Source organism: Pezoporus wallicus, unplaced genomic scaffold (genome assembly GCF_028554395.1).
Source record: "Pezoporus wallicus isolate ANWC-B61680 ecotype Strahan unplaced genomic scaffold, APGP_CSIRO_Pwel_v1 scaffold_7736, whole genome shotgun sequence".
NCBI classification, from domain to species: Eukaryota; Metazoa; Chordata; class Aves; order Psittaciformes; family Psittacidae; genus Pezoporus; species Pezoporus wallicus.
This window is the reverse complement of record NW_026636574.1, coordinates 385,034-412,011: the sequence shown is the minus strand read 5'-3', so window position 1 is coordinate 412,011 and position 26,978 is coordinate 385,034. Positions and strand designations below refer to the sequence as shown.

Genomic DNA, 26,978 nt, shown 5'->3' with positions numbered 1-26,978 from the left:
GGAAAAATAAAACCGAACGAAAAGCAATCGCCCGAACAGGGACTTGAACCCTGGACCCTCAGATTAAAAGTCTGATGCTCTACCGACTGAGCTATCCGGGCTCTGACGGCGTTCTTTCCTCTGCCTATACATGGCGCTGCCCACGCGCTCCACGGCTGCCTTCGCTCCATGGCTACCTTCGCTCCTCTGCCTGCCCCCTCCTGCAGCCCACGTTCCTTCGGACACTCTCCATCCAAGCCACCGATGCCACGGTGATGGCACAGCTCCGGGTTCCAATAACCCAGCAAGGGCTGTTTCCCTTCTTGGTCCCTGATGGAGGTGTGTGGTGGGCTGATGGGCAGAGGGGGGTCCTCACTGACAGCCGTGGGTCCATCTGCCTCTTCCCCCACAGCAAAGCGGGGTGCAGCAGGGATGGCTGTTCTGGAGGGGGTTAGACTAGGTTCGAGGAGGACAAAGAATAATCTGCCCAGGGCAGGGGACACTGGGATGTGATTTCTGCAGCCACCCAGCTCAGCTCCATGGTTCCCATGTGGTTTCACAGGCAGTTGTGGTGCTGGTTGGGGTCATTCTTCCATCAGGGCTTGGAGATGCCCACCTGCACCAGGGGACCCCCAGGTCCCAGCTCCCTGCACGGCACTGTGAATCCCACCACAACTTCTCTCCATCCTCCCACCTCCTGGTGAGGGATCTCCAGTGAGCAGGGAGGCTGGAATTACACTCGGCCACAACTGAGGCCAAACCACGGGCTGTGACCCGCAGCCCTCCCAGCCCAGCTTGTGGCTCTCCATCGTGGTGCCGGGGTTTTGGGAGTGACCACAACCCCCCCCAGTGAGCGCCTGGCAGCGCCGGCCGCCCGCAGGAGCACACCACATCCACCGCTGCCCATAGCGTGCTCCGGGGACTGGCTGCCGCGGTGGGAGCACGGCCCCCGCAGCCGGGGGGCTCTCGGCTGCCTCAGCAGCGCAGCGGGGCTCAGGGAGCTCCGCCGTGGGGGGAGCCGGGAGCACCGCGGGCACGCCCTGGGGGGACCCCGCTCCGTGCAATGCTGCGGCCCGCCGGGAGATGGCCCCGCGCCGCGCTGCGCCCCGCCATTGTCCGCTGCTCTCCCTCGTCCCTCCTCCCTCCTTCCTCCTCCTCCTCCTCCTCGCGCCGCCGCCGCGGCGCGGCCCCGCCGCCGCCGCCCGCTCGGAGCAGGTAGGGCTGCGGGGACCGGGGCACGCGCACGGGGAGGGGAGGGGGGGGCGGCCCGGAGGGGCCCCCCCGTGCTCCCACCGCGGCTCCCCCTTTGCACAATGGTAAATACCGGAACGGGCCGGTACCGAGAGCCGTGATTTCACCCCCCCCCTCCGGGGGAGCTGGGCAGCGCCACCCCGAGGCTCCAGCACAGTCCCGGCACTCCGGAGTCCCCCCCCCAGCACTAGGGGCGGTGCTGGGCGGGGGCATAGGGGGGACCGGGAGCGACACCCCCGGAGCCGGACCCCGCGCTCCTGACCCGGCCCGGGAGGGGGGAGGGAACTGGGGTGATTTTTATGTGCAGAACAATGGAACGGAGCCATCAAAGTGCAAAGTTCCTCATCTGCAAAGCGGAGGGGGGGGGGGGGGGGGAGGTCCTGTCGTCTCCCATCGTGTTAGAGACCCCCCAGCGGGATGGGGATGGGGACGGGGACAAGCACAGGGCACCGAAGCCACGGGGGGCGCTCCCGGGATGCTCCAGCTGCCCCTGCGGGGCCGTGCTCTGCATCCTGAACTGGCTCACGCGTGTGTTTAGGAGTGAGCTCCAGAGGTCTGGGAGCCGTTACCCCTGAGCAAGGGGATGGAGCGGCTTCCCCGCAGCTGCTCGTGTGTGTAAGGCCAGGCAGGATCTGGGCCGCGGGAACCAGCACTGCTGTTATCAGGGAAAATCAGTGTTTTCCTCTCAGAGCACAGGGATGGGCAGCAGGGAGCTGGGGGTGATGGAAATAAATGGGGTGCTGGCCCCTGCGTTAACTGCACCAGGAAGGCGCCAGCCCCACCTCGCCTCGGGAGCACCATCCTCAGTATCAAGTGAAGCCAGAGCAGGGAGAGCATCCATGCTGCTGCCAGGGCCCAAAAGCAGCCAAAAAGAGCTGCTTCTCCAGGCCAGGCACCAGCCCTCCTCACACACTAAGGTATGAGTAGGTGCTCTGTGTGTGTGTGCAAGCATGGCCTGGTGCATGCTAAGGACACACGTGCAGGCAGTGCATGCCAGCATCCCGGCTGTGGGGCAGGATGGGGCAGTGATGCTGGGGCTCGCAGCATTTGTGGTCCCATCCCAAGTGGGGGGTTTCCCTATGCGCTGGGTGCACGCAGGCGTGTGTCCAGCCTGTGTCTCTGCTGTGTCCTTGGGCTGCAGCTCTCTCCCACCCTGCAGGCACAGCAGCACTGAACAGCATAAGGACTTGGTTCCTATTGCAGACTGGGTCCTGCGGTGTGGGGCCAGCCAGCACCTCCCTGCACCCCAACAGGGTGCTGTGGGCAGAGGGGTGCACCCCAGTGGCTCCAGCACCTTGAGGCTTCGCTGTAGGAGCAGCTGGGGCAGGGAGAGCCCTGCAGAGCGTGTGGCACTGGGATGACTGGAATCACGGCAGCAGGATCCATCCCTTGGGGCTCACCTGGGGTGCTGAGATGCAGGCAGGGAGGGCAGCGCAGGCAGGGATGCAGGCAGGGAGGGCAGCGTGCTGCTGCAGGCTGTGCATGCAGGGCTGCAGCCGGTGGGTGCACACACACCCGCGCTGCCGTGCAGGCAGCCGCGGTGCCGGGGGAAGCAGAGATTTGCATAGGAGCCGAGTGCCGGAGCTGCAAACCTGTCCCTGGCATGCCCTGGGGAGGCTGAGCACCGAGATACATGGCTCTGGGGATGGGTGCTGGGTGCGGGAGCAGCCAGAGTTGGCTCATTCCCAGTCTGACTGTGTCTGTGTTCCCCGAGCCAGGGAGGAGGAGGCACCGGGTGTCTCGGTGATGGGGATGCAGCAGTGGAAGGGACCCCGCTTGCTCTTTTCTGTGCTCCCATCGGTTTGCAGGCGCTGGGTGAAGTGAAGCATCTCCTATGGAGCTGAGCACGGGGCTGTCGAACCTTGGCTGCCCAGGAGGGCTCTGTTGTCCCCTCTTCTTCCCCTATGCCAGTCTGGGACACCCCATTGTCCCCTCCATCAGCCCCATGGTGGGCTCAGCTCCAGGTAGTGCCTCTGCAGAGCTCCCTTCTTCGGCTGCCCCCAGTCACACCAGGGACATTCCCATCCCAAACCCAACCCCTCTTCCCAGGGCAGGATTTCCTCCCGAGGGGGGAAATACGTATTAAAATGATGGAAGAGCCTTTGGCATCGTGCAGCTTCATATCCTGCCTGCCCCGGAGAGCTTGGACCGGGCTGGGCTTTGCTGGGCTGTTAACAAGGAGACATATCGGCTGGAAGAGGAAGGAATTCCTGCCATAAGGCAACAGGTTGGAAGCGAGTGGCTCCGGCTGTTCCCAGGGTCTGGTGCGTGCAGGATGGCAGCTGCCTGGCGTTGTTTTGCTGCACAGCACGGACTGGGGGGGGGTCTCCTCATTGCAGACCTGCCCCGGCCGTGGGAGGTTGTGGGGTGTGTGGAAGGAGCCGTGTCCTTCATACCCAGCCTGCAGGAACCCTGCTGTGGGGCTGGATCCTGGTGGGCAGGGATTAGCTCCAGGTCCTTCCCGTCACGCTGCTGGGGGGAACCAGCTCCAGACCCCCTTTGGAAGCTCCCACAAGTTCCTTGACTTGTGGATGGGAATAGGCAGAGCTGCCTGGAAGTGTCTGGGAGGGAATGGATCCATTCACACTGAGCACCTCAGGAGGCTGGGTTTTGTTGCGTTTGGGTTGTGCGGAGTGTGGCTCCAGGGATTAAATTCCCTGGGTTTCAGTTTCAGTTTCCAATAGCAGGTTCCCTGTGGGAGCTCCAGTTCCAAACCAGGGTGAATACTGGGGCTCACCCAAAGGGGTTTCCTTGGCCATGACGCTGCTTGAGAGGTCCAAAAATGCTCCATTTCCATCCCATTTTGAAAGGGAAGCAAATTGAGACCAGAGAGTTTCCTCTGGAGCCGGAGGAGCTGGGGCTGTCGTGCTGGTGCTGATAGGGGGCCCTGGGAGCCTGTCCCCTCCATGTCACCACCTGTGTGGGTCTGGCTCTGCTTTGCAGACCTTGGAGCATCCCCGCTGCTGGAGGATGGCCTCAGGGATGCAATGCTCAGTGATCCCAAGGCAGGGAAGCCGCCGGCATCCTCCTACCCGGGCAGGAGGTGCTGGGAGCACAGCCCTGCTGCAGGGGAGCACCAGGATGGGTGGATGGACCTGCAGGCCCGGAGGTGAAGGCTGCTGCTTTATCCTATTCCTGGCCGCTCCTCCCTCCACAGGGTTATAAACGGGTGTGAACTGTGTCCCTGAGAGGCACAACCTCCATCCCCAGCTCCCCATCAGGGACTGCCACTTCAGGGCTCGCTCTGCTCCTCACCCTCAGGTGGTTGATGGCTTCCCAGATGCTTTGGACATCTCAGAGCTGCTCCCAGCACAGCTGCCTGCGAGGGGAAGGGAGGGAGGGAGGGATGGGGGGAGCTGGGGTGCACAGGAGGTCCCTGCAGCTCTGTCCTGGGCTCCTGTCCCTGTCCCTGGCTGGAGCCTTGGCTCTGCTGTGGGATCCTGTGGGATCCTGGGAGATGCTGGGAGCTGGCTGCTGAGTGCCTCAAGTTGCCCCCAAACTGATGCTCATCTCTTTGCACAAGGGCTGGGGTCATCCCTGTGAGGGTGCTGAGGCGCTGGCACAGGGTGCCCAGAGAAGCTGTGGCTGCCCCATCCCTGGCAGTGCTCAAGGCCAGGTTGGACACAGGGGCTTGGAGCAAGCTGCTCCAGTGGAAGGGGTCCCTGCCCAGGGCAGCAGTTGGAGCTGGAGGAGCTTTAAGGTCCCTTCAACCCAAAGCATTCCATGATTCTCAAGGGCTGTGCCCACAGGAAGGCTGACTTCATGAACCTGAGCAGCACAGGGATGGAGAGATATCCCTCACACAGCAGCAGCTCCTGGTGGGTCACAGCAGGGATGTGCCTCTCTGGGTCCCTGCAAAGCTGCAGCCTCCCTGCGGTGCAAACTGGGAAGAAAGTTGTGTTAAACTCGTTCAGAGCTTAGGGCAAAGGGGCTCCAGGGAACAAGGGGGTTTCCCTCCTGCGGGTCTCCATGGAGGGTGGAATCCCAGGCGGGATGGATCCCCTGAGGCTGACGTGACCATGGCGAATGCCAGGAAATTCCAAGTCAGAAAATGATCCCTGTTATTAGCAGTGGGGTTTTAAAGAGGGAGAAATTCTGCTTGTGTCTGCGGCTCTGGAATTCCTGCCTCCGGAGCTCCCAGTCCAGAGTTGTGTTTGTAATGGGATGGGCGTTGGGTGGGAACAGGGCAGGATCCTGAAGCGGGAGGTGCTGGTTGAGCTCCGGTCCTGCCCCTGCCCGAGGACTTGGAGGGCGACCAGGAGAGGTCGGGGCTTTTCCATGTGGATTTGCATTGTCCTGGTGCAGCTGCGGAGGGAAGGGGCTGAGCCACCTGCTCGAGATGCTCTTCTCTGGCTGGCGTTGGCACCATGGGGTTGCTGTGCCTGGTGCAGGCTGAGCCTTCCTCCCCATCCCCATCCCTATCTGTATCCACAATCCCATCCCCTCCCCATTCCTATCCACATCCCTATCTCCATCCTCAACCCCATCCCTATCCCCATCTCTATCCCAATCCCCATTCCCGCATCCCGGCTGCCCTGGTGCGGGTCTGGCTGCATCCCATTGGCACACACGGAGCCTCAGCTCTGCCAGGTGGGATTGTTTCTCTGTCAGGACCTCAGCGAGCTGCCGATGCTTCTCTTGGAGACGGGACTGGGATTGTGGCTTTGTCAGCCACCAGAAATGGGTTTTGTTTTATTGCTTTTGGGTTAAAAGCACGTTTTCTTTGCTCAGCCTCCAGGAGCACTGCCAGCCTTTGGGATTCCTCCTTTTCCAGGAAAAGCCCACAGCAGCCAGCAGGGACCGAAGTGCTGGTGAAGGGGAACATTCCCGGCCTGTCAGGTCCCCATGGAAGCCATTTTTCCAGCTAGACCCTGAGCTTAACCCTCACCTCTCCCCATGCCCAGGTGGCCGGCGGTGCAGCATGCCTTCCTCCTGACCCTGCGCCCGGCAGGAAGAGGTCCTGGGCCCCGGAGCGATGTCCTCCACACGCGGCAATGGGGAGCACTGGCAGTCCCTGGAGTCGGTGGGCATCAGCCGCAAGGAGCTGGCGCTGGCCGAGGCGCTGCAGATGGAATACGACGCGTTATCCCGCCTGCGGCAGGACAAGGAGGAGAGCCGGGCCCGGCAGCACGGGGACCAGCCCCTCATCTCCTGGGACGAGCCTGCGGACAGGAGCGGCTGCACTGGCATCAAAGCGGCGCGGGGCCTCTCCGGCTCTGACCCCCTGCTCAGCTACAATGTCCCACTGGTACCCGACAGTGCCCCCGTGCCCGGAGCCCCCCCTGCCGGCCCCAGCCCCCTGCCTCTGGACCCACAGCCCTGGCTGAAGGGGCCTCTGGCTGGGGAGTGCCTATACATCCTCGAGGGGCCGGGGGGGGACTTCCTCGGGGAGCCCCTCAACGGCACCGAGCCCCACAATGGCAGCAGCAGCTCCCCGAAGAAGCTCTCGCCGCCCCCTCTGCCCCCCCGGCACCTGCTGTGGAGCTCCCCCGAGGGCACCCAGCGCCCGGGGAAGGGGTCCCCCCCGTCCTCCACCAAGGGACCCCAGCCCAGGGACGTCAACACGTTCTCGGCGGCGCAGGAGCGCGCACACGGGAAGCTGCTCGGGCGCCGCATCTCGGAGGAGGACCCGTACGGCATCAACGATGCCATCACCTGCCTCAACCTGAAGGCCACCTACGAGTCGGAGGTGCTGCGCGAAGCTGCCCGCGGCTGGAAGGAGGGCAGAGGCATCTTCGAGAAGGAGCTGAGCGGGAAGCCGGTGGCGCGCAGCAAGACCATGCCCCCGCAGGTGCCCCCGCGGACGTACGGGTCCCGCTTCAGCAGCAGGAAGAACCTGGCACCCAACAAGAACCGCAGGATCTCCGGCGACCCAGTGAGAAGCTTTTGTCTTCCTGGTATGGGGCTGGGCTGGAGCTGGGGCAGTGGCGGAGCTGGGAGGTTGCCAATGGGGCCGTGCACTCGCTGCGTTTCCTGTGCTCAGGGTTGGTTTTCTTTGCCCCGTCCCTGGGGCTCCCCAGTCATGTTTGCACCCTGGTCAGAGGCATCCATGCTCTGAGACGCCGTCCCTGGGGCTCAATGAGCCCGTCCCAGGTTGTGCAGCTCCCCAAGGGGTGCAGGATGGTGCGGAGCCCTCGGGGGGGTGATCCAGGGCCGGGAACCAAGGACACGAGGGTCCTGCAGCTCCAGGGCACAGGAGCCGCTGCCTCGGGCTGTGCTGCAGGGGGTTCACAGCAGGCTCGTGTTGAGGGGTCCCCACATCCTCTGGGAACAGCCGGGAGCCTTCTCCCAAGAGCCAGGCCATCGCTTTCCTCTTGGGCTCGCAGCAGCCTCCCTGAGCCCAGCTCCCTTCGTCCTCTCCCCGAGCAGCAGCAGGATGTGTCCCCGCTGTGCACAAGGCGCTGGGGCTGCTGCTGCCCCTCCTGGGGGCTGCTGGGTGCCTGCTGCTGGCTCTGGAACAGCTCATCCTGCCCCCAGCAAGAGGAGGGGATCAATGAGGGCCGAGGTCACCTCCCTGTCCCCGGCGAGCAGGGACACAGATGGAGCCGGGGGGAGGCTGTGTAGGGCACTCCTCAATGCCAGGGGCTCATTGACAAAGAGCATCAACCCCTTCGTTAGGGGCTGCTCTGCTCCTACCTTGCTCTGCCCCCACCTTGCTCTGCCCCCCCCCCCCCCCCCCCCCCCCCCCCCCCCCACTGCCTGGGTTCATTGTCTGGCAGTGGGGCCGTTGTTCACTGGGGAAGGGCGATGGAGGCCCAGGGACCCCAGTGTGTGGGGATCCTGCCCCGGCGCCACAGCAGCAGGAGATGGGCATAGGCATGGGCAGCGCTCTTCCAGGGATGGGGCAGCCACAGCTTCTCTGGGCATCCTGTGCCAGCGCCTCAGCACCTTCACAGGGAAGAGCTTCTGCCTTATCCCCAAGGAGAACGTCCCCTGTTCCAGTTGGAACCCAGCACCCCATGTCCTGTCTCTACCACGTGTCCCCGGCACTGCCCTCCCCCAGCCGCAGCAGCACCGCGTGCACACAGTCTCTGCGTGCCCGGTGCTGTAGCAGGGAGCTGTAACCGTGGGGCAATGGGCTGGAGTCCCCCAAGGACACTGCAGCCAGGTCATGGGCTCGTGCTCTGCCCCACAGGTTGCCCCCCGGCCACACTCCTTCGCCAATGGCTACGAGCTCTTCGAGGTGTCGGAGGAGCGGGACGAGGAGGTGGCTGCATTCTGCCACATGCTGGATGTGTGAGTACCCGCATGGGGCTGGGGCCTCCTGCTGCAGGGCGGCCCACACATGGGGTGCTCGGGGGACCGGGGTGAGCCCCAAAGCAGGGCAGCACCCCTGACGTGTCCCTGCCTCGCCAGGCTGCGCTCCAGCTACAGCACCCAGGACTATTCCCTGACTGGCCTTGTGTGGAGCGCTGTGAACCTCAGCCCCGAGCAGCTTGGCCATGGCGTGAGCCTGAAGGTGACGGTGGTGTGTGACAGCCTGCGGGAGCCCCTCACCTTCACCTGCGACTGTGAGTGCTCCCTTGTCCCTCCCCCTTGCAGCGAGCCCCAAACCCCCGGGGGAAGGTTGAGGGGGGTCCCACGGTGCTGCTGCTCCTCCCCGCAGGCTCCTCCACCGTGGACCTGCTCATCTACCAGGCACTGTGCTACACACACGATGAGCTGCACAGCATCGACGTCGAGGACTTTGTGCTCAAGATCTGCGGCTTGGAGGAGTTCCTGCAGAAGTGAGTGTCGGAGGGGGGGGCACACAGCACACCCTCAGCATCCCCGGGCTCACACTTGGCCCATGTGTAGCCGCAGCAGGGTGTGATGGATGGCCGGGGCTGATCCCGGCAGGAGCCTCTCCACTCCGTCTCCTGCCTCCCAAGCCATGGTGATGCTCTGGTGTGTCGTGGGAGCATCTCTCCCGGTGGCAGGGTATCCATCACACTGACCCCCGTGCACCTGGAGAAAGGCCTGAAAACCGGGGAGCTGCTAAACAAGCTCTTTGGAGAAGCATTAAGAACAGCCACGTCATGGTTGGAGTGACAGAGCCTGGCTTCTCCATGTTCCTGGGGGAATTACAGGCAGAGGTGGAAAAGAAACATGTCGGGAGCAGTGCGAGGGCACAGAGCATCAGGACTGCGGTGATGGGGATGGAGATCCGCACAGATACCTCCCTCTCCCGCTGCCTGTCCTGCGAGAAGGCTGCATTTCCATAGGGATTTGGGCGTCTTGCAGCTCGGGAGAGCTCTGCAGAGGAAGGTGCAGGAGCCTTGCGTGTGAGGCACGCACGAGCCAGCTCCTGCTGCTGGAGTGCTGCCCTGGGCCTGGCCGGGCCATGGGAAAGCTGTGGGAGCTTTGCCATGGGCTCCGGGAGCTGCTGGTTTAGGCCCTAAAGGGGCGGCTGGGAATGGCTCAGCCTGTGCTGCCCCGGAGCGGAGGGCGCAGGGAGCCAGCTCCTGCCTCTGGAGCGGCAGGGCTGCGTGAAGGGGGTATTCCCATCGGGAGTGCCCCCCTGCAGGATGGATCCAGGCAGCTTGGAGGGAGTTTCCCAAAGGGATGGAGCTCCTGACTGTGTGGGAGCAGCACCCTGGGCACGGAGCGGGACGGGCCCTGGCGAGCTTTTCCCCACTGCTGCTGGGTCTCAAAGGAGCTTTGGGAAAGGCCTGGGACATAAATCCCTTTTGCCACCAGTCTTTTCTTTCCACATCCTCCCGTGGCTGAGGAGATGCTGGATGTGCCAGACCCCTCCCTGTGGAGCCACCGGGCACTTGAGCTCTGCAAACCACCCTGAGCTGCTCCCCCTTTGCTTTGGCAAGGCACAGAGGGAGCAGGACCAGGCACGGGGTGCAGGATGCCAGTCCCAAGGGTGCCTTTCCCAACCCTTCCTCCACCTCTTGCCATTGCAGCTCCATCCTGCCTGGAGCTCCTGTAACCCCTCAGCAACTTGCCATGGCTCTGCCACACAGGGCTGGATCAGCTCCAGGAGGGCTTCCCGTGCTGGTGGGCATGGTGGGACCAGGCTGATGCAGCCAGAGCATCCTCCAGCTCCTTGGGTCCACACTCACTTCCCACACATCCAAGGGCAGGTCCTGGCAGGATGGGCTCCTCCACACCCTCTCCTGGCTCCATCGTGCCAGGTTTTCAGAGGGCACAAGGGAAAGAGGGAAAACAATAGCTTATTCTTTACGTTTCCTAGCACAAGCTACCCGGTGGCACAAACATCCCTTTGCGGCCAGGCTGAGCCCAGCCAACGCTGCCTGGCTGAAGGGCGTTGGGATGGGGGATCCTGGGTTGGGTTTTGGGGCACCCCACGGGGTGGAGAGGGGCTGTGTGCTCACCGGGACGGCTCTGTCCCTGCAGCAAGCACGCGCTGGGCAGCCACGAGTACATCCAGCACTGCAGGAAGTTCGACATGGACATCAACCTGCAGCTGATGAAGAGGAAGGGGCTGCGTAGTGACCTGGCCCGCACGGTGGGTGCCCCCTCTCCCCCCCAGTGTGGGGAGCAGAGCAGGGGTGCCCCTGGCATCTCCCTTCTGCAGGAACACCCAGAAATGGCGAACACACTCTCTCCATCTCCAGGCAAATGATGACCAGAGCCCCTCCACCCTCAACCACTACATCCACCTGCAGGAGAGGCCCATCAAGCAGACCATCAGCAGGTAGGGGGACAGGACTGGTCCCCTGTGCTGGGTGCCCTCTTGGCCAGGGCTGAGCTTCGCTGTCTGTCCTCTAGGCAGGCGCTGAGCCTCCTCTTTGACACCTTCCACAATGAGGTGGATGCTTTCCTGGCAGCTGAGGTGAGCAGCAGGGGCCAAGGGGGCATTTTGGGGGCCACCTTCCCTCATTCACTGCAGTCTCTTTCCCCTTTTTGTTATGGGGCTCTAAGGGTGCATCAGGGAAGGGTAAAGCCATGGCAATGGCGCAGACTGGTTCACCTTGCCCTTGGCTGCTGGAGGCCCTGCCTCACCCCCACTTTGCCCTCCACAGGGAGACTTCCCGCTGAAGGCAGAACGGGTGATCCAGTCAGTCATGGCCATCTGCAATGCCCTGGCTGCTGTGGAATCCCAGGAGATCACAGCAGCGCTCAACCAGATGCCCCCCTGCCCTTCCCGCATGCAGCCCAAAATCCAGAAGGTGAGAGATGGGCACTTCCCGCCGGTGGGAAGTGCGTTCCCACATCGGGCTCCGTTCCCAGCTTCCTCCTTTCGCACCACATGGAAAATTCCTCAAGAGCTGGGAGCAGGCGCTGCCTGGCCCCGCTGCCTGCCCAGGCAGGGTCTGGTTACACGGCTCTGGCTCTGCGAGCGGCTCCCCCCAGGGCTCACTCTGATGCTGCTCCGGTGGTTTCTCTTTTTTCCTCAACAGGATCCAAATGTTCTGGCCAAGAGGGAAAATCGAGGTATTTGTGCTCTCCTCCCCCCCTTCTGGGCTCAAGTTCTTGGTGCTTTTAATCTTCAACCCCCTCAATTAGTGAGGCCAAAAGGGTTTTGGTTTAAGGAAAGAGGTGATGGAGGTTGTTCCATGAGCCCAGCAAAACGGGAAGCCTGAGATCCTCCCTCTCAAACTGCGTTGTCCTGGGGGATCCTGCCCAGGCTCCCTCCTGCATCCCAACCCCAGCCCAGTGGGATGCAGTGGGGGGCGGCGGGGGGGCCACCACCCCACACCACCCGTGTCACCCCTGCAGAGAGGATCGTGGAGAGCCTGACGGCCGCCATCCTCAACCTGGTGGAGCTCTACTGCAGCACCTTCAACGCGGACTTCCAGCCGGCAGTGCAGGGCAGCCGGGAGCACGGCGCGGCGCGGGAGGCTCGCCTGCTCTCCTGCCCACTCGCCTTCACCGTCTATGCCACCCACCGCATCCCCATCACCTGGGCTGCCAGGTACGGGCTCTGCCAGGGCCCCGCTCAGCCTCTGCATGCCCTGCGTGGCTGAGGAGCTTGTCCCTGGCCCACAGAGAGGGATAAAGGTGAATTGAGATGGGATCTGAAGCAGAAGCTCTTCCCTGTGAGGGTGCTGAGGCGCTGGCCCAGGGTGCCCAGAGAAGCTGTGGCTGCCCCATCCCTGGCAGTGCTCAAGGCCAGGCTGGACACAGGGGCTTGGAGCAAGCTGCTCTAGTGGAAGGTGTCCCTGCCCGTGGCAGGGGTTGGAACTGGATGAGCTTTAAGGTCCCTTCCAGCCCAAACCAGTCTGGGATTCTATGGTTCTCTATGCAGCAGGCATGGATGGAATAAGAGCTAAACTCACCCCAAGCCTCCTAAAGGGCAGGAATATTGGGGTGTGGTGATCAGCAGGCAGTGAGGGTTGCTCACAGGCAGCTGATGCTGGAGCTCCTGGGCAGGAAGGGCTCTGCCGTGCTCACCAGTCCCAACCCCACGCATCCCTGGGGATGCAGCATCACTGCCGGGCTCAGCATCACCCCAGGGATGTGACAGATGGCCCCAGTGCAGCAGGGATGGGCTGCCCTTGCCCCACACCAGCGACGTGCTCCTTTGTTCTGTGCCTCGGGTGCCCTGTACCCGCTCCCAGCTCCACGCAGGGGGGATGTGGGGGTCCGGGTGTGCGAGGCACCGGCGCCAGCAGCAGCCACCCCGCCGGGGACCCCTTGCCTTTGTCCTGCCCTTAATGTATTCCCCTTGGTGAGTGGCTCCGAACAAAGCGGGAAGCCTGGGAAATGCCGGCATCCCCTGACCCCGGCCCTCCCTGGATTGTGGCTCGGCACCTGCCACATGGGAGGGCCCCCCCAGCAGCCCCGTGTGATGGTATGTGTGGTGGCATATGGTGATGGGGACAAGGCGCCCAGCGCTGCACCCCCTTCCTGGCACAGCCCCTTTCCTAAGCCCAGCTTCAGGAAGACGCAGCTCCCATCCTCCCCACCCCACTGCTGTGGGTCTGCCCCATGGTGGGGTGCACCCCCGGCTCACAGCTCCCCTGCCCCAGCTGAGCCCCCCCGGCTCACAGCTCCCTCTGTTCCTCTTGCAGCTATGAAGATTTCTACCTCTCCTGCTCCCTCAGCCACGGTGGCAAGGAGCTGTGCAGCCCCCTGCTCACCAAGAAGGCCAACGTCTACAAATACCTCTTTCACCTCATCATATGGGACCAGCAGTAAGGCAGCACCCGGCCGTGGGGTGGGCAGGGGGTCCCGGTGCCAGACCCAGCCTTCCTCTTGCCCTGCTCCTGCAGCTCCTCTCGGCACCTCTCCCTCGGTTTTGGGTGTTGGAAGCTCTTGTGTCATCCCTGGGAATAGCAGCAGCCCTGCCCGCCCTGGACCTGCGTGTTTGGTCCCGGGAAAGGGGATCTGCTCCCAGAATAGCTCCGGGAGCAGGCAGGGAGGCAGCGCCGAGCCCGGGCCGGGCATTCGCAGGGAGGTGGGGATGGGACGGGGTAATTTTAGAAGGTGCCGGAGCCCCCAAGGACAGGCGCCGAGCGGCCGGCGGGGAGCGGAGCCGTGCCCGCAGCCCCGGCCCCTGCTGCCCATGGCGGGGATGTAGCTGCCACCCTGGGCTCCCAGGGAGCATCGCAGAGGAGCCTCAGCCCCGGGGTCCCACGTAGCCCCCCTTGGCCGTGGGACGAGGTCAGTGCGCGGTGGGGACCCTCCATGGCACTGGGGTGCGCTCCCCAAACCCAGCTGCATCCTGCCCGTGTCGTGGGGCCCTCATCCCGCGCTGGGGGCATGCGGCACCCCCAGTGCCAGCAGCAAGGGCGCCGCTGGGCTGGGCTCTCCGGGGACACACTCGGCACCCGCAGGCAGGGTCCGGCCGGCCCATGGGGAGCTCGGGTCCCGTCCCCGGCAGGGCTGAGCCGTGGCTGCTCTCCCGCAGGATCTGCTTCCCGGTCCAGGTGAACCGGCTGCCGCGGGAGACGCTGCTCAGCCTCACGCTCTTCGCCGTGCCCGTCCCACCCCCGGGGGGCTCCTCCGACACCAACAGGCAGCGGCGCGTCCCCGAGGCCCTGGGCTGGGTGACCACCCCCCTCTTCAACTTCAGGCAGTACGTGGGGCACCCCCCATGGGGCACGGCCGGGGGGGGGGCCGGTGCCTCGGGGGCAGCATCACCGCAGCGGTGCCCTCACCCTTCCTTCTCCTCCAGGGTCCTGACCTGCGGGAGGAAGCTCCTGGGCTTGTGGCCGGCGACCCAGGACAACTCCAGAGCCAGGTCCAGCGCCCCCAACTTCAACCAGCCCGACAGTGTCATCCTGCAGGTCTGTCCCGGGGGGCCTGGGGACACCCCCCCACCGAGCCCCATGTGCGGCTCCCACTCACCCTCTGCTCTGCCCCAGATCGACTTCCCCACGTCTGCCTTCGAGGTGAAGTTCACCAGCCCGCCGGCAGCTGAGCTCAGCCCCAGGTACGAGTTCGGCAGCCTGGGGGAGGAGGATCAGCGCCAGCTGCGGGAGGCGATGCAGAAGAAATCTCTCTACTGGTAAGTGATGGACCGGGGGTGATGCTGACATCGCCCTGCGGGGGGGGACCCTGCTGTGACAGCCCAGGGGGTGTCAGTGTCTGACCTTGCTGGGCACTGGGGATGATGCTGGAGCCTGGTGTTGTCAGAGCCGGGTGCCTGGGCAGGGTCTTTCCATTCCCCCCCAAGGGAGCAGCTGCCCAGCCTCTCATCCAGCCTGGCACAGGCCAGGAGTCATCCAGCACTGGTTATAAGCGACAGGATCAAGTGTTGGCAGCTGCACAGAGCAGGGCTGACCTCGTTGCAAACCTGCCCAGGGGTCCCTCAGGGGACAGCCAGGATGTCCCTGCAGCAACTCAGTCACCCCTGGGCATGGGTGCTGGGCTCCCGGCTATCCGCTCGGGGACAGGGTGCAGCGTGGGGATGAGGGGAGCCCCCAGCATCCTGCAGCCCCATAGAGAGCAGCCCAGGGGGACACAGGCAGGATCACGCTCTCCATCGCAGAATCATGTCACGGTTTGGGTTGGAATGCCATCCCCTCCCTTGCCCCAGGCCTCATCCTTGACCCTGTCCCCAGGCTGATGGACATGGACCGCAAGCGGCTGTGGGAGAAGCGGTCCCACTGCCACGCGGCGCCCGGTGCCCTGCCCATGCTGCTGGCCAGCGCACCCAGCTGGGAGTGGGGCTGCCTGCCCGACATCTATGCCCTGCTCAGCCAGTGGACCTACATGAGCCACCAGGATGCCCTGGGGCTCCTGCACGCCACGTAAGGCACGGGTGGGCTGCGGGTGCCGCAGGGATGCACACTCTGCAATGGGAGGAGGGGTGCTGGGGATGCTGCCCCCATGAGGCCTGTCCCCGCTGCAGGTTCCCGGACCAGGAGGTGAGGAGGACGGCTGTGCAGTGGATTGACTCCATCTCCGACACGGAGCTGCTGGACTACCTGCCCCAGTTGGTCCAGGTGCGTGGTGGGACGGGGATGTGCCATGGGGTGCGTGGTGGGACGGGGATGTGCCATGGGGTGCATGGTAGGACCAGGATGTGCCATGGGGTGCAAGCTGGTCCCGCTGTGCCCCAAAACTATCTCCGCTCCAGGCCCTGAAGTACGAGTGCTACCTGGACAGCCCGCTGGTGCGCTTCCTCATGAAGCGGGCGATCTGTGACCTGAAGATCACCCACTACTTCTTCTGGTAGGTTCGGGGGGGCTGAGAACAGTGAGGGGGGACCCTGTGGCTCTCCTGACCACGGCCTGCCCCTGCTCCGAGCAGGCTGCTGAAGGACGGCCTCAAGGACTCGCAGTTCAGCATCCGGTACCAGTACCTGCTGGCGGCTCTGCTGTGCTGCTGCGGGAAGGGGCTGCGGGAGGAGTTTGACCGGCAGTGCCTGCTCGTCAGCATGCTGGCCAGGCTGGCCCAGCAAGTGCGGGACGCGGCGCCGTCCGCGCGGCAGGTGGGTGCTGGGGTCATAGGAGAGGGTGCAGGAGGGAGCTGGGGTGATGGGAGGGGTCCTGGGCTGTGTCTCAGCCCCCCCCCATCCATGCCCATTCATCCTTGCCCACCCACCCTGCAGGGCATCCTTCGTGAGGGGCTGGAGGACGTGAAGCAGTTCTTCAAGGCACACGGGTCGTGCCGGCTGCCGCTCAGCCCCAGCCTGCTGGTGAAGGGGATCGTGCCCCGGGTGAGTGCTGGAGCCGGGGGGCTCGATGGGCTCCTCTCCCCCCCAGCTCACCCTGACGGGCTGTGCCTTCCTCCTGCGGCAGGACTGCTCCTACTTCAACTCCAACGCGGTCCCCCTCAAGCTCTCCTTCCAGAACGTTGATCCCCTGGGAGAAAACATCCGTGTCATCTTCAAGGTGAGCCCGGCACCCCCAGCACAGCCCCGGCCCCATGGGGCTGCCTCAGCTTTGCCCCCCGGCTCTTATGGCTCTTCCCCACGGGCTCGCAGTGCGGAGACGACCTGCGGCAGGACATGCTGACGCTGCAGATGATCCGGATCATGAACAAGATCTGGGTGCAGGAGGGGCTGGACATGCGCATGGTCATCTTCCGCTGCTTCTCCACTGGCCGTGGACGAGGTAACCCCAGCATCAGGGCATCCCCGGTGGCATCGACCTCAACATCCCCTGTTTCAGTCTGAACCCATCACTCCTTGTCCTATCACTGCAGTCCCTGATGAAGGGTCCCTCTCCAGCATCCTTACATCCTTCAGACACTGAAAGCTGCTCTGAGGTCTAAAACTAATGATGCTCTTGGGCTAGCGACAGCACAGGAGGTCCTGGGGCTCTGCTAGAGAGGAGCTGCTGTGGGCAGCTGCGATCCACTTTGGGTCTGAACCCAGCAGCCCATCTGTAGGAGCATGGCTTTGCAGCTGTCAGTCAATGGCTGGGGAGTCAAGGGGTTGTGCTCTGCGGGCTGGGGTCTTGGCAGCCCTCAGGAGGGATGGGTGCTCTCACACTGCTGTCTCACTGCCAGGCATGGTGGAGATGATCCCCAACGCCGAGACCCTGCGCAAGATCCAGGTGGAGCATGGCGTGACCGGCTCCTTCAAAGACCGGCCCCTGGCAGACTGGCTGCAGAAGCACAACCCTGGGGAGGATGAGTATGAGAAGGTGAGGAAGAGCCTGGCAGGGTCTCCGCTGCTCGTGCCCCACTCAGCAGGGATGAGACCCCTTCGCGTCCTGTTCTCCATGGTTGGCTCCTTCCCTCTCTTCCCAGGCTGTGGAAAACTTCATCTACTCCTGTGCCGGCTGCTGTGTGGCCACCTACGTGCTGGGGATCTGTGACCGGCACAACGACAACATCATGCTCAAGACCACGGGGCACATGTTCCACATCGACTTCGGCAGGTTCCTGGGCCACGCGCAGATGTTCGGCAACATCAAGAGGTGAGAAGTGCCCCCGGGGTCTCCATCCCCCCCAGCCCTTGCTCTGCAGCCCCCTCTTTGTGACCCCTGTTTGGGCATCACTTTCTGTCCCTCCCCGACACAGGGACCGGGCACCGTTTGTCTTCACTTCGGACATGGCGTACGTCATCAACGGCGGGGACAAACCCTCCAGTCGCTTCCATGACTTCGTCGACCTGTGCTGCCAAGCCTACAACCTGATCCGCAAGCACACCCACCTCTTCCTCAACCTGCTGGGGCTGGTGAGAGCCGGGGCTGCGCACCCCTTCCCACCAGGAACAATCGAGGGTTCCTCCTGCCACCCCTCGCCCTCATCTGTGCCTTGCCTCCCAGATGCTGTCCTGTGGCATCCCCGAGCTCTCCGACCTGGAGGACCTCAAGTACGTCTACGATGCCCTGAGGCCACAGGACTCTGATGCTGATGCCACCACGTACTTCACCAGGTAGAAGACACTGGGGTGTGCAGGGGCAGGAGAGGACGGAGGGAGCCGAGGACGCAGGCACCGGCTCGGCTCACTGAGCGCGTGGTGGCCTCGTTGCAGGTTGATCGAGTCGAGCCTGGGCAGCGTGGCCACCAAGCTCAACTTCTTCATCCACAACCTGGCGCAGATGAAGTTCACGGGCTCTGATGCCCGCCCGACCCTCTCCTTCGCCCCCCGCACCCACACCATCAAGACATCTGGCCGGATCCGCGACATCTTCCTCTGCCGCCATGAGCGAGTCTTCAACCCCAGCAAGGGCTACGTGAGTGGGGACGGTCAGGGGCAAGCGAAGGGGCTGCCTGGGTGGCTCTCTCCTGATGCTCCTCTCTATCCCTGCATGGGTCCAGGGCATCCTGGGCTCTCCACTCCACGTCCCATCTCTCTGCAGACCTACGTGGTGAAGGTGCAGCGGGAGGGCCCAGGCGAGGTGACCTTCGTGCAGCGGAGCTTTGAGGAGTTCCAGGAGCTGCACAACAAGCTGCGCCTCCTCTTCCCCTCCTCGCTGCTGCCCAGGTACCCCCACAGCCCCCCACGGACCCTCAGGGCCCCCCAGCACCCCCGGGCTCTGCTCAGCATCTGTCCCTGCAGCTTCCCCAGCAGGTTCCTCATCGGGCGGTCGCGGGGCGAAGCGGCGGCCGAGCGGCGGAAGGAGGAGCTGAATGGGTACATCTGGCATCTCATCCACGCCGCACCCGAGGTGGCAGAGGTGCGGGGCCGGGGGTCCCTGCAGGGTGGGGTGGTGCTGGGGGCACCGGAGAGGTGGGGAGGTGCCTGGGGGTCGATGCACCACATCCAGCATCAGTCCCGAGTGGTGCGGGATGTGCTCGCGGCTAACGTCACCTCCTTGCCCCGCAGTGTGACCTCATCTACACCTTCTTCCACCCCCTGCCACGGGACGAGAAAGCGGCCGGCACCAACCCGACCCCGAAGGCAGCGGGTAGGGGGGCTGGGGGCAGTGCTGGCACGGCACAGGGTGAAGCGAGAGGCTCCCATCCCACCCATGTCCCTCCTCTCCTCCAGATGCCACGTGGGCTCGGCCCCTGGGGAAGGTTGGTGGCGAGGTGAAGCTCTCCATCTCCTACAAGAACAACAAGCTCTTTATCATGGTGATGCACATCAGGGGGCTGGTACGTGTGCGGTGCCCGGTGGCAGTGAGGTGGAGGTTCACCCCTCTGCTGTGCTCACGGGGTGTCCCCGGCTCTGCCCCACAGCCACCGTTGCAGGATGGCAATGACCCTGACCCCTATGTCAAGACCTACCTGCTGCCTGACCCCCAGAAAACAACCAAGAGGAAAACCAAAGTGGCCCGAAAAACCTGCAACCCCACCTACAATGAGATGGTGGGATGGGGATGGGGATGGGGATGGGGATAAGGATGGGGATAGGGATGGGGATGGGGATGGGAAGGGGATGGAGATGGCATGGGGATGAGGATGGGGATGGGGATGGGGATGGGGATGGGGAGGGGATGGGAAGGGGATGGAGATGGGATGGGGATAGAAATGGAGATGCAGATGGGATGGGGATGGAGATGGGGATGGGGGATGGAGGTGAGGATGGGGATAGGAATGGGATGGAGATGGGGATGGAGATGGAGGATGGAGGTGAGGATGGGAATGGGAATGGGATGGGATAGGAATGGGATGGAGATGGGGATGGGGATGGAGATGGAGATGGAGGATGGAGGTGAGGATGTGGATGGCAATGGGATGGAGATGGGAATGGGATGGGCATAGCAATGGGATGGAGATGGGGATGGGAGATCTCAAGGGGTCTGTAGCTGAGAGTTTGCCCAACTCTGCCCCCCAGCTGGTCTATGATGGGATCCCGCGGGGGGACCTGCAGCAGCGGGAGCTGCGCCTGAGTGTGCTGAGTGAGGAAGGCTTCTGGGAGAACATCCTGCTCGGGGAGGTCGGCATCCGCCTGCGGGACCTCGACCTGGCGCAGGAGAAGATGGGCTGGTTCGCCCTGGGGTCCCGCGGCCACGGCACCCTCTGAGGGGCAACCACCGGGGCTGGGGACCCCGCGGCTCTGCCCATCCCGGGATGTGCCTGTGGGGACCGGTCACCGATGGGTGCTGCTGTGGGCGGCTTCTCTTTGAAGTTTACCTTGTGTCAAGGGAGCAACGCGGGGCGGGAGGAGGGAGGACCGCGGGGACGGGGGGACTCTTCCGTTGGGATATCTGTATTGGAGTTGTTTTCTAAGTAACGAGTAGCGTGAGGCCGGGCACCGGGTGCGGAGGAGAGGGGAGGCACGGGGACGGTCGGAGCTCGGGGTACAGCTCCAGCCGGGACATTCCCATCTGGGGATGTCGCTCCCAAAGGTGAGCGGTGTGCTGGGGCTGGGCACGGGGCCGGTCCCATGGGGCTGAGCCCCCAGTGCCGTGGGGACAGCTGGTGCCCTGCCCGTGCCCATGCTGGTGGGACACCCATCACCCAGCTCATCCTCCATCTGTCTCCCGTCCTCCCTGCGGCCCCGGGGCCGAGGCGGCTGCGCCGGGGCGGGTTTGGTGCCTGTGGTGCTTTGTTTACAGCAGGAGCTCCGTAAACGGACGAAAAGTTTCTCAGGATCGAGAAGAATGAACTGAACCTTTATATTAAAAGTTTTAACTTGGAGCTGGAGCTGGAGGGATGGGGGGGGATGGAGGGATGGGGGGGGATGGAGGGTTGGGGGGATGGAGGGATGAGGGGGGATGGAGGGATGAGGGGGGCTGCAGGGTTGGGGGGGGCTGGAGGGATGGGGGGGCTGGAGGGTTGGGGGGGCTGGAGGGATGGGGGGGGATGGAGGGTTGGGGGGGCTGGAGGGATGGGGGGGTGTGGAGGGATGAGGGGCCTGGAGCCGGGGCCTTGCTGTCTCCACCAGGGGGCGTGGAAATGAAGGAGTGCACCGGGTGGTGTGGGCCCTGCCTGCGCCCCTGCCTGCACCTCTTGCGCCCCTCCCTGCACCACCGCCCGCCCCCGAGCCCAGTTTCCGCGGTCCCAGGCGCTGCCCCCCTGCAGGGGTCCGCGGGGCTGGCGCCGGTGACGGGGCAGAGCCCTCCGCCACCGCAGGGGGCGCTCCCGCGCAGCTCCCGCTGCCGCGCGGCTGATGCAACCTCGGTAGGCGGGAGTGGCGGTGTCCCCGCCCCGGGTTCGACCTCTCATGGGGGCGTGGCCATCGCTGCACCCAATGGGCGGTGCCGGGGTCTGTGACGAAACGAGCGCCTGCGCGGTGCGGGGTTGGTACCGGTGCTGCCCTCGGGCCTCTGCCGCCATTTTGCGTCAGCGCCCGCAGCAGGATGGAGTCGAGCAGCCGGTGGGAGTCGCCCGCAGCCCGGAGCCCCGCAGCCCCTGCCCGGAGCACCGCTCCGCACGCACCGCCGCGCCGCAGGGAGCGTTGAGCAGCACCCTCCGACCGCTCATGGAGCAGAGCGGCCGGGAGCGCGGTGGCCTGGGGTGGGCCCGGCTGGGCTTCGCCGCGGCCTGGCCCAAGCTGGCCGGGCCTAGCGCGGCCCCTGCCGGAGCCTCGCCCCAGGCGCCCCCGCCCTTCTCATGGCTGCGGCTTGTGTCGCAGCTCCTGTCCCCGCCGCCCGCTTTGCTGCAGCGGCTGCTGCCGGGCCCCGCGCTGAGCAGCGCGCTCTGCCCCGCCGCTGGGCAGCCGCCCGCCAAGGGCCCCCCGCCGCCGCTGGTGTCGGAGCCGGCCGCGCTGGACTGGGCCAAGGAGACGCTGGAGAAGAAGCGGGAGGGCGGCGCGGAGGCCCCGCCGGGCCTCTGGGGTAGCGAGCTGGTGCGGAGCCGCCTGCTGCCCCTCTCCGAGCTGCGAGTGGACCTGTACGTGCGGGGCCTGGAGCAGGGCCCAGGCAGCGGCTCTAGAGAGAACCATCTGCCACAGCCGCTGCGAGCCGAGGGCCCTGCCGAGGCCGGGCTTTTCCGGGGCTCGTTGCCTGAGGCCGAGTTCGTCCGCAACAAGCGCTTGGCCTTTCTCCAGCCGTGGCACTTGGGCAGCATTGGCCTGACCGTGCCGGAGCCGGACCACGGCTACCACAGCCTGGAGGAGGAGCAGCAGCACAAGGGCGGTTGGCAAGAGGAGGTAGGGCCACGGCGGGACCAGAGGTGCGATGCTGGGGAGTTGAAGCGGCCCCAGGAACCGAGCGACACGGGGACACGGTCCGGAGGTAGTGGTGCCTTGGAGCAGGAGGGGGACCGGGGCTCAGCCGAGAAGGGGACACTTGAGGGGGAAGCCTTGGGTGAAGAGGATGGCGAGGACTCGGAAATAGAGCAAATCCTTCCCGTTTCGGTCAGACCTGCCTGTGCCAATAAGTTAATAGACTATATAATAGGGGGAGTTTCCAGTGGGGAGGAGAGTGCGGATGATGAGGAAGACTGGGATGATGATGACGATGGTTTCGATAGCGAAGAGGAGCTCCCCTTGGATTCAGACGCCCGTAGCCAGAACGGGGAGAGGCTTCACCTCTGGAATTCCTTCTATAGTTTGGATCCGTACAACCCTCAGAACTTCACAGCCACCATTCAGACATCTTCTTGCGAGCCGGGAAGGGACATGTCAGATGTAGAAGAGGAGGAAGATGATGATTCTTCGTGGGTCGAGGAGTCCTCGGGCTCTCCTCACCCCAGTTCTGAGGAGGAATGGGACTGTAGCAGTGGGGATGAGGCAGAAAACTTGAAGCTTTGGAACTCATTCTGTACCTCAGATGATCCCTATAATCCTTTAAACTTCAAGGCAGCCTTTCAGACAGCAGAGAAGAAAGGGACGCCTGGTTCAAAAGGAGCAGAGAGGCCAAGTCTGGTCACTTCTGAGTGTAGTCCCTTAACTAACTGTGGGGGGGAGCTGGAAAAGCCTGACTGTGGGGTCACGGTGCTGCATGGCATTCTTTCTGCTGAGAAATGTCCCAGTTCCAAGAGGAAAAAGGTACAGACTTGGGTTTTGGGTTTGTGTTTTGGTGTTGCTAAAATTGCACCCCATTGCACTGTGGGTGAGGGGACTTGGGTTTCAGGCACGAGCGTACCTCCATGAGCTCATGGTCTGATTATTTGGCTGAAATGAGTGTGCCTCATCCTTTCCACGTGATGGGAATTTCAGAACTCAGTGACGTGGGGCACTTCCTCACATTCCTTTTTTAGACTTGGAAGTTACGTTTTCCTCTGAAGAGGTGGCTTTCGTTCTGTGTTTGTTGTCAATCTCTGTTGTGTAGTTGCCATCCTCACAGAAACAGTTGAGATCCGTGAGGGAAGTTTTTCCTTTGGAAAATACCTGTTGGAATAACACTGATAAAGTACTTTGGGACCTTTGCATACACGTAATGTAATCCAGGCTTAAAGCTTTCAGAGCTGGGACAAGCCTGTTTGAGTTACAGACAACTTTTGGAGTAGGAAGAACTCTTCTGTTGGGGATTAACACAATAATACACTGAAAAGTTTGAAAACAGAGTATAATAATACTCCTGTTTTCATGTAGAAGACTTAAAATGCAGCAGTCATTTCAGTGCAATCTGGAGCTGGGCTTTCGAGCACAAACTGGAAGGTTAGCATGATTCTGAAGAGTTTGTGCATTAAAAAAAGGCCTTTTAATACATGTGCCAGGATTCAAGTAAATGGGAATTGCGTGTCCCTTAAGTTCTGTGATGCTATACATGGACTGGGTGGTTTTTTGGGGGTGGTGTCTTGAGTCTTGCCTGATACTTCAGGCATTAGTATGAGGAAGAGCTTGTGATCCAAGCCCCAGGGTAATCCACTATCATGTAACTATCATGTTTGCTTTAATGTTCGTACAGCAAAGAGATTTGTTTGCTCCTTTAATTGAGAGCCTGGCTTGGAGGTGACTTCATACCTGTCCCTGCTGGGGCAGATGGTGCTTGCAGACTTCATGGGTCTCACAGGACAAACTGTTTGGTTTAATTTAAATGGAAAAGACTCCCAGCAGTTCCTGCAGGAGGTTTCTGTGTAACTGCAATAGGTAGGGCAGCCCTGAGGAGCTCTGCTGTAAGCTCAGCCTGCACCTCCTCAAGGCTTTCTGCCTGTCAGGGATGGAGGTTACACACGAGTGATGTTGTGATTGCTGTGTGGTTTGGTTCTGTGTAATCCTGGTGAAAGAGCCGTGACCTAGATGCAGGATTTAACATGACGTTTCAGCATCCAGTAATTGTGCCCAGGGGTGTCTCAGACTGATGTAAAAAGGATGTAAGGTGGGAACTCGCAGAGGGACAGGCTGATGTAACAGCTGCCTGTGCTTGAAAGCACATCATTAGACCTGTCTGCAAAACAGAGCTGAGGTTGCCAACAATCTTCAGGTCATTCATCCTGTTTCCTGTCTGGCACCTTACACTCACACAGCAGCAAAGCCATCAAACCCAGGAGCGCTTTGTTTTGCTTAAGTTACCAATGCCTTGACACTGGAGGATGGGGGCTCTGATGCATCTGCTCTCAGAGGTGACTGCAGTCCTTTGGGATCGCCGCACTAGATTTAGATGACTTCTGGAGGCTTTCACACAGTCTCCTGTGGCTCTGTCCTCAGCTGCTGATTATTCCTGGAGGTCATCTCTTCCATAACTGTTATCTCCATATTGGAAGTTGCACAAAAAAGCAATCCCAGTACACTTCCGTCTGTTAGCATGAACCGAGGCTTCTGTGTTAAAACCTAGGAATAGAGCAGCAAGTGGTTTGTATCTCCCATGTGTTTTCCTGACCTTCCAGAACTAGCTGTCCTGCAGCAAATCCCCTGGAACCACCTGTAAGGACAGCATTTGGCTTCTCTTCAGGGATCGGTCCTGGTGTGAGAGCTGCTGGATGCTGACAGCTCCCTAGTTTGTCTTTGTTTTGTAACTAAATGAAAAGCAGCACAGAATTCAGTAAGAGCCTTGTCTAGTCTGGCTTTTGCTTATATCTTGATAACGGAAGGACTTAAATCCTTAGTATAGTCATACTCTAACCACTGTCAAGTTTAGATCCCAAGCCTATACATTTGCTTTCTTAAAATAGCTGAATAGCTCTTAAACGCAGTGAGGAGTGAAAGGTTTTGATGCCTGTTTTAAAATGCCATCACTTTGATTCTCTGTCCTTGCCTGAGCTGAAATACTCCGGAATGTGGAACCAGCTCTGAGCGGATGGGTTTGTTCCAGTCACGCAGTGATGAGTGTTGCTTCCTTCTATGTAACCTTGTGTGATTCCTTATCCTGGTGCTGGCAGTGACTCACGTGCTTGGTTGCTTCACAAAACAATTATTCCTCCCTTTCTTTCTGAAATGGAAGCTTTAGTAATGGGAGCTGGTGGCTGGAGGGTATCTCTGTAGCCAGAAGTGCCTTGGCAAGTCCTGAGTAACCTCCTGCACTGTGGCTGTGTAAGGTTATAACCCAAGTGCTGGTGGCAGGGGTGTTCTTGAACACGGAACATGCTGTGATCTGCCACTAGCCTAAGGAGGCCTCTGAGGCTAATTTAGAAACTCTGTAGTAGCTTAAGCTCGACTTTGGAAGCCAGCAACTGGTCGTTTCTAAAGCTGAGCTGACACATGCTCTGGCCTAGGTAGCCTCTTGGAGGCTTTTGGCTCTTTGGGGCATTTAGTAAGTTCTGTTTAGAAAGAAAACCTTGTGCAAATAAATACCAAGCTCCTTCTGCACGTGTGCTTGGCTAATGCTTTACTGCTTGTCTTTTCCAGGTGACCTTCCTTGAGAAAATTACTGAGTATTACATAAGCAGTGAGGAGGATCGGAAAGGACCCTGGGAAGAGATGGCACGGGATGGATGCAGGTTCCAGAAACGGATCCAGGAAACGGAAGAAGCGATAGGATACTGCTTCACAGCAGAGCATAGACAGAGAGTATTCCATAGACTCCAAGAAACCTACTACAAGAGGGTTGATCTCTTCTAGCACCTTCAAAGACCTTGTAGTTTGTGTGACCCTGAGCACTCATGAACATCTTCAAAACAAGTGGCAGCTGCATGTGGTCTTCTGAAGTGGGGAGAGAAGTGGGATTTTAGGACTTTTATCCCAGTTGGAATATACCTGTGTCCCATTTTGATATCCAGACAAAATCTTTTGAGTATCATCAAGGGTAGGGGTGGTATAATTGCATTCCTTTTAAGTAACACTTGAGGGACAGACTGCTTTAGGTTCAGTCCATTCCAGAAATGCCTTGTCTGCCGTATGTTGGGAAGTGGTGACTCTTCAGTTGGATTTTTTGCACTTTGAAAAAGCAAAACCTATTTTGAAGGAAATATTTATGGGGTTCAGAACCTAATTCTTGCAGTTTTGATTTAAAGATTTCAGAGGTGTGTGCTCTTCTTGTGGCTCTCCATTTCCTCTGACTTGTGTAAAAGCCTCAGATTTCATTAGCTAATGATGTTTACTGTGCAAAATGCCTTTTAACATCCCAGTTTTGCATGTAATATACTGCTTGAGTGTTAGTGTGGTGCTTTGGTGTCTTACTGTTTCAGTCTAGCACACTGGGGGATTCAGGGGAGCTCTGGTGCACTACGAGCCCTTTGGTTTATCCTTATTTAAACACATACCTTTACCCAGTACTGTTCCAAAGGGTGCTGGCTGCTTGTGCACCAAACCTCTGCTTTCAGGGCAGTGAAAAGCCTCATCCCGATCAATAATTAAAGCTTCACAGTATGTATTGAGGTTGATTTGAATTTAGGTAGCCACGCATAGCCCCTAGTCCTTTAGTTAACCTTAGAGGAGCTTCTCTGTAATGGATTCTGCTTTCTGAATATGGATTGAAGTGAAGGATTCTTCATTATTTCTTGTATCCAGTGTGCTCATTCTGGTACTTGCGAGGAGAATTCTCTTTAACTTATGGAAATCTAAGGCTACAAATTGCTGCATTCTTTACCAAAAGCCAGTATTAGTACCTCTGTGCATCTGCACTTTTGTTCATCTGTTACCAGAGTAACATTTCATGTGTGCGATCTGGAAGGGGAGGTCCCTGGTGGAAGGCAAACACTCCTTATTTATGTTCTTAACTTCCAGTGTGTAATTGTTG

General features: G+C 61.2%; 2 protein-coding genes and 1 non-coding gene across 4 annotated transcripts; 2 read left to right on the top strand and 1 right to left on the bottom strand.

The window, feature by feature from the left end:
- Positions 1–28: 28 nt before the first annotated feature.
- Positions 29–101, bottom strand: TRNAK-UUU (transfer RNA lysine (anticodon UUU)). The gene has a single exon. It is a non-coding gene; the product is annotated as a tRNA-Lys (tRNA).
- A 1,044-nt stretch (positions 102–1,145) lies between these two features.
- Positions 1,146–20,252, top strand: PIK3C2B (phosphatidylinositol-4-phosphate 3-kinase catalytic subunit type 2 beta). Of its 2 annotated transcripts, XM_057400620.1 has the most exons (33): positions 1,146–1,194; positions 6,135–7,105; positions 8,366–8,466; positions 8,587–8,741; positions 8,837–8,957; positions 10,579–10,690; positions 10,800–10,879; positions 10,954–11,017; positions 11,208–11,354; positions 11,586–11,619; positions 11,905–12,100; positions 13,200–13,322; positions 14,039–14,206; positions 14,306–14,417; positions 14,496–14,638; positions 15,195–15,383; positions 15,485–15,578; positions 15,713–15,807; positions 15,886–16,066; positions 16,187–16,294; positions 16,377–16,469; positions 16,562–16,691; positions 17,089–17,225; positions 17,332–17,501; positions 17,605–17,761; positions 17,853–17,962; positions 18,062–18,263; positions 18,390–18,514; positions 18,590–18,707; positions 18,857–18,938; positions 19,022–19,128; positions 19,213–19,341; positions 19,811–20,252. In XM_057400620.1, exons 2-33 carry the CDS (start codon positions 6,206–6,208, stop codon positions 19,997–19,999), a joined length of 4,872 nt encoding a protein of 1,623 aa, XP_057256603.1. In that variant the 5' UTR covers positions 1,146–1,194; positions 6,135–6,205; the 3' UTR covers positions 20,000–20,252. The 2 variants fall into 2 exon arrangements, with proteins under 2 accessions (XP_057256603.1, XP_057256602.1); XM_057400619.1 differs by lacking the exon at positions 1,146–1,194 and having other exon boundaries at positions 5,200–7,105.
- A 1,034-nt stretch (positions 20,253–21,286) lies between these two features.
- PPP1R15B (protein phosphatase 1 regulatory subunit 15B) lies at positions 21,287–26,383 on the top strand. Its single transcript, XM_057400618.1, has 2 exons — positions 21,287–22,909; positions 25,649–26,383. The coding sequence occupies exons 1-2, from the start codon at positions 21,401–21,403 to the stop codon at positions 25,859–25,861; spliced, it is 1,722 nt and encodes a 573-aa protein (XP_057256601.1). The 5' UTR covers positions 21,287–21,400; the 3' UTR covers positions 25,862–26,383.
- The last annotated feature ends 595 nt before the right edge of the window (positions 26,384–26,978 follow it).